Genomic DNA, 9,688 nt, shown 5'->3' with positions numbered 1-9,688 from the left:
TGATCAAAAGCAAAAGAAACACCAAATTTAAACAAAAATCAATTTAAAAAAAATCTTCTTGACATGTTTTTTCTCCTCCTTAAAAGCCTCCACTTTGATATCATTCCTGACACTCTGACACTATTCACTGCAAAGTAAACCATGAATTTATGTCACAAAGACTTGTGTCGACCTAAAAAGGTGGGTTAACCGAGTTTGGGTGGTTTTATCCTCCACTACATCCCTGGTGGCAGCCAAATATTACTTCCTTGGATGAGGCAAAAGGAGGGGGAAGAAGAAGGAGGAGGAAAAGCAAGGTGAAAGGGAGTCCCTTGAGATTTGGACAACACTCAAGCTCAAATTCAACTGGAAAATGAAGGATTAGCTTTTAGTCTGGCTGGGAGCGATGATGGAGGCCTCCTCTTGGAGGATGGGAATATTATATATTTGATCTTTGAGTATTTCAGTCCACAAGGCCATGATGGTGGGTGGCAGAATATGGGAAATAATTTTCTCAATTATAAAAATATACAATAAAATACATTTTAATTGGTGTGTAAAAGTGTATTAAATAATAATAATAATAATAATAATATATGTCATTAGACCTAAGCTTTTTTTTCTAAATTGTTTAATTAGCTGTGTCCTAAAGCCGCTGTAATAACCAAGCCATGATGAAAAGCAGAGGAAAGCCTGTCCGATTAGGGCCCATCACACAGCCCATTGGAGCTGGCAGATGCTTAGATAGACTTTTATGGATTGCTCAATGCCGTGCCGTAATGAAGCAGGCAGGGCTGACCCATCCTGAACCAGGCTAAAAAGCTCCAGGGACGGGCCCCGCTGGGAGCCCATAATGCCCGATGCGTCCCACGGCTGTATTAATCACACTGAAAAATAAATGTGTGGCAGTGCGAGGTGGAGACGGGAAAAGAGGAGAGAGGGGGGAAAAATGAAATAAGTATGTCGTTTATCCCAATCAAGGTCGTGAATATGTGGCCGAGGGAGATTCCCCCTGACCAGAATGAGGCCCTAAAAGAAAATGATGGTCCATTTAGAAAGAATGGATTGTGCAATCTGTGAAAACTCATAATGTTTATGAAAAGCGAGATTCATCACGCATTTCCCATCTGCGTTTGACTGACAAAATCAAAAGAACAATGAGCAGAGCAAATCATAAAAAAAATGCCTCAGTGTTTAAATGCAGGTCTGTTGGAAATAAAAGAATGACTCCCCAAGATTTATGTAATAGTTGGGAAAACAGTTTAATATTTTCTCCTTTGAATAATGGATATCATATCATACCCCGCCGGTACATCTATACCAGCGCGTTTTATTTTATTTACATTCAAAGATATAAATTAGTAAAAGTACTCCTGATAACAAGATTGTGTAGCTTTCCCCCCCAAATGCGTCTCAAATAAAAACCGTCCATAATATATATATTTACAAAACGAACAGACGATGTCAGTTTCCCATTTTTGCAATACAACTTGCATAAATTATAGGCATCATTTCGCCATCATTTAAAAAAATAAATATCAAATGTAGGCTATTCCACTTTGAAGTCCTCAAGTTCACGTCAGTCCCGTCCGCTTTGCGTCCCAGAGACACCTCCTTTTACAAATACGGTTTCACAGAAAGGCCAAATTATGTTTTTTTCCACACGTGAATATATAATAAAACAATATACCGTGGCAAATAAGCAAACTATAGGAACCTGAGAAATAACATGTAAATCACATATAATGGGAGATATTTTCTTTTCTCAAACCAGCATATGAAATTATTTTCAACAATGCATCCAAAAAAAAAAAAAAATGAAATAATACAATAATCATGTGACAAACATGTGCTGTGGTGTGTCCCAGCCTGTGTGGAGCTGAGGGAGCGGTAGCAGCTTTTTATTCCGACTAAATGGTGGCACTAGATCTGGTTTGGAGTAAAGGTTACGGGGGTTAAAACGTGGGGCCAAAAGGTGGTGTCCTGACTCGCTTTATAGTCAAAGCAATTGTGACACCTACCTGCAGACCATGGAAATAAAAATCCCACACGATCAAATGATCCGACTCCCTCCGCAACCTCCAGGAAACACAAAGTTTTCTCAGGGCTGGCTCTGCCCAAAAACAGCTCCATACTGCAAGTGCTTATTAAAAATCCCCCACTGCCTAATTACCGGTGAAAAAAAAAATCTATAGAGCATCCAGCGGCATGTGGCAGAGCTGTGAGTGTGCGCAGGGAAAGTAACCGCCACAGTAACCTCAGTGACATTTGAAGATGTAAAGTTGCACGATGAATGCACAGAGCAAACTAACTGATTTGTTTGCTTTTGGCTGACCCTGTGTAATTATAATTATCCTAGGCTGAAAGATAAGGTTTCTGCGCGCGCACACACACACAAAAACACACACACACATCAGAGGGAACGTTAAAAAATAGGATTCCTGCTCAAAGCTATGGCAACATTTCTCTGCTTATTGGATTCACAGGCTGCCAGTGTGTGTGTGTGTGTGTGTGTGTGTGTGTGTGTGTGTGCTTGCGTGCGCGCGCGCGTGAATAGGCTGATTTGAGGCCTGTCCTTCATGAACTTATTTTAAACGTCTCTATCTGCAGGTGCAGTCCTGTGTGCTGATCTTATCACACCCCTGCTTTGTAATGTGTTCCTTAATGACTCAATGAGAGACCAAAATATTCATGCTGTTAAAAATTAAGGACAATTATAAATGGTTTATCCCAGAAAAATGCACTGCGCTGGAAACGAATTGTAGGCCATACACGTTCGCTTTGACGGCACTGTAAAATATCCATCTTAATAATAAATCATTTAGTCTCATACTCAGTCCTAAAATTGTTTTCATTTGAAAAACAAGTGAAAAATCGGATAATATTGTGAGATCATGTCACTTGTTTCTCTGCAAACTCGCTTGAAAAAACCGCCTTAATATTCTTGAACCAGCCACTCATCCAATGGTTTGACTACTATGACACATGAAAGTGACACAAAGAAAACCAGTTGATTTGCATTGCAAACAAGTGAAGTCATTTTACTTCCAGTGGTTTGCCTCCCCGCGTTTAAGAAAAATACAATCTCAAGATTTAACACCAGTTTAAATACGTTTTCAAAATGGTTATCAATTTGTTTTACCGCATGGTTTGTTATTACGTACCTTTCTTTGCTTCTAAATTTGCGGGTCTGAAATGCTGTTGTTGCTGCTGCTGCTCGACAACAACAATCTGGTTTGGGTTATTTTTAACGAGGGGAGAGTCTGGCCTGTGTTTGGGGTTTGTGCTCGCCTCCAGAGCCTGGTGAGAGGAGCTCAGACCCTCGTTTGCAGCAGCAGCAGCGGCGGCGGCGGCGGCGGCAGCAGCCAGACTCACTCCAGATGAATTAGTGTACCGCAGGATCCCTTGGCCCTGCAGGGGGCTGAAGTTGCCATAGTTTGTGTAATTGCTATAAAAGGGAGAAGTGTAATAAATAGGTCTTCCAAGGATGGAGGGGGCCGGGTAGAGGGAGGGGGAACTGGCAGCCGGGGAGGTGGTGGAAGACGTAGGGGGGGTGAGGAGGCCACCGCTGGAGGAGGGGCAATTTGGTTGCCCAGGCTGCCCCAGTTGCTGATGTTGCTGCTTTTGGTCCGAGGTAGCAATTTCCGCCAGCGACCACAGTTTGGGCTTGACTGTAGGGTTCTGAGGCGCCCCCGAAGAAGGTCTGCTATCAAGGCATGAAGACGATTTATTGGTGTTAATATTGTTGCTATTGACGAGGCTCCGGGCCAAATCCTCGCGCTGGCTGTGGAGATGATGGAGATGATGGAGGTGGTGGTGGTGGTGATGGTGATGACTGAGGAGTGGAGCTTCTACTCCGGTTAGAGGCGATGATGTGACGGATTTGGGCGAGAGCTGAGCCCGCGGGTCGTGGTCATGGTCCTCGCCGTCCTCGTCGCATTTGTCGCCGGCCTGATCGGAGCCCAGCTCCCCCACACGACAGCTGACCTTCTCCCCGTCTGACTCTGCCGAGCAGGAGTGGTCCGTCAGGGTGTCGACGTGCAAACTGATACCTAAAACAAGAGGGGGAAAAGAAAATATTAATATGAAAGAAAAAAAAGAAAGAAAGAAAAAGAAAATAAAAATAGACACACATGCTCCATTAAATATTAATGAGAAATCATATTTTAAAATAAAAAAAAAATACATGGGATGATAATTTCCTGATAAATAAATAAATAAATAAATAATACATATATAAATAAATAAATAAAATATTTGAAAACCCAACGTCCATCAAAGATGGCTTGCACAAGTAAGATATTAATTATTTACATCACTTTAACTAGTAGGTTATGATTAAAAGCTTTTTTAATATGATAACAATAATTGTTTCCTTTCCTACATAATTATACAAAAATGTCACCAGGAGAATAACATTAGCATTTATTAAGGGCCACTCATGTGGATTGCTGGTATGTGTCCACTTTGCCAGTGACCTGCAATTAATCATGATAAAGAAAATAAAACGTCACCTTAACAGGTCATTTTCATAAAAATATATATCAACTAAAGCCAGATCTGTAAGCATGACGATAAAATATATATTAAAATCTGATTATTTCTAAATCCTTGATATTTTTTACTCAGTGTTATTGCAGTAAATAACTTGATCAGGATATAAAAGGGGCATCCACCCCTCCCTCCCTCCCTCTAACCCCCATCCTACCCCGAATTGTTAAATGGATCATTGGCTCGGTCGCCAGATTATACCCCACCTTCATCCTCCGCTGAAGCCTCGCTGTTATCCAGCGTTTTTTCAGAGCGCTCCACGTCTTTCCTCTCCCCGTCCCCGTCCTCCTCGTCCTCGTCCTCGCTCTTATTCCTGGGCGCCCAGGTCATCTTGTTCTCCTTCTTGAGCCTCCGCCTGGCGTTGGCGAACCATGTGGAGACCTGCGTCAGGGTCATCTTGGTGATAATGGCCAGCATGATCTTCTCCCCTTTCGTCGGGTACGGGTTCTTCCTGTGCTCCTGCAGCCAGGCCTTCAGGGTGGCCGTGGCGTCCCTGGTGGCGTTTTTGCGGTAAGCCGGGTCGTTGAGTTGGTAGGGGTACCCTGGACTCCCATATGGGTGGTAACTTAATGCCCCGGCCATGCCCGACGTGTGCGCATCATATGGAGAGCTCTGGGGAAAGTTGGGGGGAAAAAGTCATGGATCTGCCATGTGTTTTCGTTAAGTTTTAAAATGTTGTTTTTTTATGTGACATCATTGTGGCTTGTGACTAATTTTAAATTAAAAAAATAATTTAAATGCATTTGAAAGCGCACAAACACATTTAGAAAATTAAATTAAAGCGAGAGAAACTATTTCATTCTGCTATGTTTGACAGTATTTGTTTTTGGAAACCTGTCATAGCAGGTGAAAACGCACCGGCAGATCTTATCTTGAATTTCTGTAAATCAGCCGAGCTTGAATAACGACTTGCACTGTATTGTTATAAATAAACGATCAATAGTTCATTTTGTGCTTTGATCATTTGTCAACCTGCTCATTAAGTTTTTAAAAAACACTGTAAAAGCAGTTAAGGGCACTAAACAGACCGTGCGTAAAAGCAGGCCGCAGAAAGGCACGAACTACTGGTTAACTAATAGTTAAGATCATTATCGGATTAACAAATAACAGGGCTCCTGTTAATAAAGCCGTTAAGATAATAAAAAAGGAAATTTCAATTTTCTGTAATCACCTATTAACCTGCTCATTTTCTTTCAGTGGCTGCTTTTTTGTTTTGTTGTGGCAGCCCCAATGTGTTAACATATCTCCTCTTTGCAGCATTACAAATCCCATTAGCAAATCACTTGATATGCACCTTTCCTAAAACGCTTGAAGTGCCCTGTGACATTAGCATTGCGAGTCATGCTTTTCATGTTAAAATTCCGTTTATTCAACTCAGAATAAAAGTCAGCGACTTCATCCCCTGGTGGCTTTAATGACTGCTGAGAAAGAAACAGCAATAGCTGCTGTTATATTAATTTTCTGTGGCGCACAAATGAACTGCTCCGAGGCTAAAGGCTCAAATAAAAATCTTAGTTGGTGTTCTGTTTTACATAATTAGCTGCGCAGTGAGTGTTAAGCGTTGGTCAAGCCATTTACAATTCGCAGCTCATGCTTTAAAAATCCCATTTAAGCCAAAGAGGTCAAGGATTTAATTGTTAGAAGCAGACAAGCAGGCCACTAAATATAAACATAGCAACCTGCTCTCAATAAGAAAGTTCCGCAAGCACTCACTGATGAGTGATTCATGACAAAAACATTGCAAAGCTGGACCGATGTTATCGCGCTGTGCGCCAGCGACGGTAAGCTAAACATTTACAGACTTTAAGTCGCCTATTTGTCCACCTGCTGTGGAGCCTTATCACACACAATCATGCGCGAATATGTGAAATATTTTACCATGTAGGATGGGAATCCCGTAGTTGGATCCGTGGAGTATGACAGTGGACTGGAGAAGCCTGCACCGGCCGAGGCGGAGAAAGCAGCCGATCCAGGGTAAGGACTGAAGGCTGAGCCAGAGGACGACCTCGCCAAGTCTTCATTCCGCGGGGCAGCCAGAGCCGAGGCCCCGTAAGCCGGACACGAATAAAGAGCCAGAGAGCCCGGGGGCTGGTAGAGGTAACCCTGAGGATAGGACATTGGTGAGCGCGCGGGTAGGTCGCCGATTCCAAAAAGGGAGGAAAAAACGCGCAGGGCGGCGAGCAACAACAGCCAAAAATAATAAACAATCAACTCAATAATCAGCCGTGCAAACAGTCATCAGACAATGAAAATAAAAAAAAGTCCTCCCTCCACAGCCCCCTTACTGGGAAAAAAACCCCGAAAGATCTGTTAAAGTGCCCACATAGAGGCAATGTGGCATGCGTCTTGATCCCCTAGCGTCCGATGTTTTTAGTACGCAGCACTATGAAGTGAGGAGTTAGGAGGGAAGGAGCCAGTGGAGTTTCAGACACACAGAGCATTGGGGGAAACTGGAGCTGTCACTCCGGCTCATCTGAATATCCCATCCCCGCCCCCTTTCTGCCTCATAGAAATGGAGCCTCGGAACAAAACCAAGACTCCACACTGCAAAAAGTAGGCTATATCCACCTGAACAAGAGTGGTTCAGTGTGGGATTTTAAAACACATTTTAATCAATACAATCAGACCAATCTACAAACTGGGTGAGATCATAATGTAACAGTCACCAACGCAAATTACCTGCTCCAGATCTGAGGTGTTTGTCATTTGTTTCAGGGAAATTCACAAAACAGGTGAGGTGATGTGTATGAGAATTTAAAATTAACTAATTCTGAACTTCTAAATTACATTATATCAATTCAAATCCCCAAAAGCGCATTAATTGATTTTTTTATGATGGATATTTTTTGCAGCACCATGACATAAATAGTCTGACAGGGAGAGAAAGAGAAGCATACAAGATTAGTGCGCCTGTTTTACTCAATCACTAATGTGCCGTCGGGTTATTGTTTTAAGGGTCAGGTTGATTGTGGCACACAGCTGATCAAAACTTACACACACTCCCATAACAACTGAGAGAAAGAGGGGGGACGTGTGTGGGTGGGTGGGTGGGGGTGTGGGGGGTGTATAAAATGGCCAGTGCTCTCCACTTGCAGCTGGTTATGTCGTCAGTCCAGCTATCAAACGCGGACACATCCACGGACGTATGCGAGCGCCGATAAGTGTGCGCGCTCGTCAGGCAGTGCGCGCAGCGGGAGGCGTACCCGACTCCTTAATTTCCACCACTTAGCGCATCTCAAATACACTCATCCCTTATTATTACAATTACATTAATCAGGAATAATAAAGCTGTTGGTGGTGGTGGTTGTCGCTTTATGAAGGGGGCAATCTGTCCTCTGTACAGACATCCAGCTCACCACCAACACTGCTGAAGTGTGTGCGCAATTATATCAGCCGAGTTTGGCAGTTTTTTCCCCTCCTCACTTTGTGTTTGGGGCACTCACCTGTCTTACACTGTTGTGTATCTTTGTGTGCGCTTTTTGGACTCGTCTGCATGCAAAACAGGACACAGCCTTGTCCTTTATTACTGTGATTACAGGCATTATGACCTCTGTTGGAGACAAGCGATACAGCACAGCATGGTGGAAACCTGAAACTGTGACAGCGGTTGTTGTTTTTTTTTTGTTTGTTTTTTGGAGCGGGCAGTCAAGGTGGCAACTACTGGGAAGAAGAGTGGCCTAGCAGTCTTCCTCATCAGTATTCACCCGAATGAATGTGTTCATCCATCAGGTGCTTGTTCCTCCACTGCAGTGTGGTCTGACAGCGTTGTAAACAGCAACAGCACAATTTAAATAGGTGCAATACAGCTGGCCTGTTAGCAGGACTGACTAATTTATTTAGAGCACCTAAATGCATGCATGCATTACAAAAAAGGGGCTCATAGTAATCTTTTTATGTGTGTGTTAATTAATACACAATATCCCATAATGCCCTGCATTCAGATCCAAACTTAATTACAGTCATAACTGGGCAGTTTTTAATTTAGACTACTTTGAAAGGGGACATGACTGTGTTGTGACTATTACAGGACGGGTAATAGCACATATTATTATCACTACATGTAATATATGAGTGTGTGTATGAAATAAAGTGTTGTCAGGAGCACCATGTCATGTTTTTAAGCACACACCTAAATGAAATAAACCAAATTTAAAAAGACAAAAAAGTTGATACTTTTACATTCTTTGAATGAATCCTACTCAATTCATCATATTGTCCAAAAATACTTTGATAGTAAATATAAATACTACATTCTGTGTTACATGTTATATATTTTTTATTATGTATGACTAAATGTCAAATACATAGGCTTATAAAACACACATCAGTCTTAGAACACATCCATGATATGATTGTGAAAACATCCTGGTGACTGAGATATTGACATTAAAGGAAATTAACTCTCTGAATTCTGGTTATTATGGGTTTGTTATGGCAATGCATATACATATTACATACACAAGCAAATGTATTTTTAATGTCTGAAGCTTGGCCAATTAAAAAAATGTACTAGAAGCAATAATGTTGAATATTCATATTCTGTACAATGTGTTTAACATCAGTTAAGTACCTCGTGAACACCATGATCACAGTGTCAGTTAGTCCTCAGCATGCAGGGCTATAGAGTTATTATTTACTGTATTGTCAAAATTCTGAATTGTTTTAAGGGTACACAAGTTTAACACATTTTTGGAGGCACCTAGCGTTTATTGTACCCTCTATTATTTGTGATAGTCTGTGTGTTATTCAGGAAATGGCTTTTAGTTTTCAGGAAGATAAAGATAGTTTCTCTGTTTCAGGCAAGACTAATCAATCCCAGAAGAGTAAATGAGTTCTCTTAATATAGACTGGGTCAAGATGTGGCTGACTGGGAGTACTGTTTGGCCCACACCAGGGGGCACTGTCTCCTCTACACACAGACCATAGGCTAACCATCGGTACTGTACCATCACTGTGTGTGTGTGTGTGTGTGTGTGTGTGTGTGTGTGTACGCACATGGTCTTTTTCACTTGTATTGTGTGTAAGTGTATATAATGGTGAGTGCATATGTGTGTGCATGTAAATGTCTGTGTGCACATATGCATATTGTCAGTGTGAAAGTGCACCTGTCGACCTGTTAAGGTGTGTGTGTGTGTGTGTGTGTGTGTGTGTGTGTGTG

The 9,688-nt window shown here is 42.1% G+C and overlaps 1 protein-coding gene across 1 annotated transcript; it reads right to left on the bottom strand.

The window, feature by feature from the left end:
• Positions 1-562: 562 nt before the first annotated feature.
• Positions 563-6,941, bottom strand: irx2a (iroquois homeobox 2a). The gene is made up of 3 exons (XM_050047783.1): positions 6,409-6,941; positions 4,737-5,142; positions 563-4,031 (listed from the first exon to the last, which is right to left on the bottom strand). The coding sequence occupies exons 1-3, from the start codon at positions 6,646-6,648 to the stop codon at positions 3,136-3,138; spliced, it is 1,542 nt and encodes a 513-aa protein (XP_049903740.1). The 5' UTR covers positions 6,649-6,941; the 3' UTR covers positions 563-3,135.
• Positions 6,942-9,688: the final 2,747 nt, after the last annotated feature.

This window comes from Epinephelus moara, chromosome 6, assembly GCF_006386435.1.
Source record: "Epinephelus moara isolate mb chromosome 6, YSFRI_EMoa_1.0, whole genome shotgun sequence".
Lineage (NCBI taxonomy): Eukaryota > Metazoa > Chordata > Actinopteri > Perciformes > Serranidae > Epinephelus > Epinephelus moara.
This window is presented reverse-complemented; position numbering and strand designations above follow the sequence as displayed.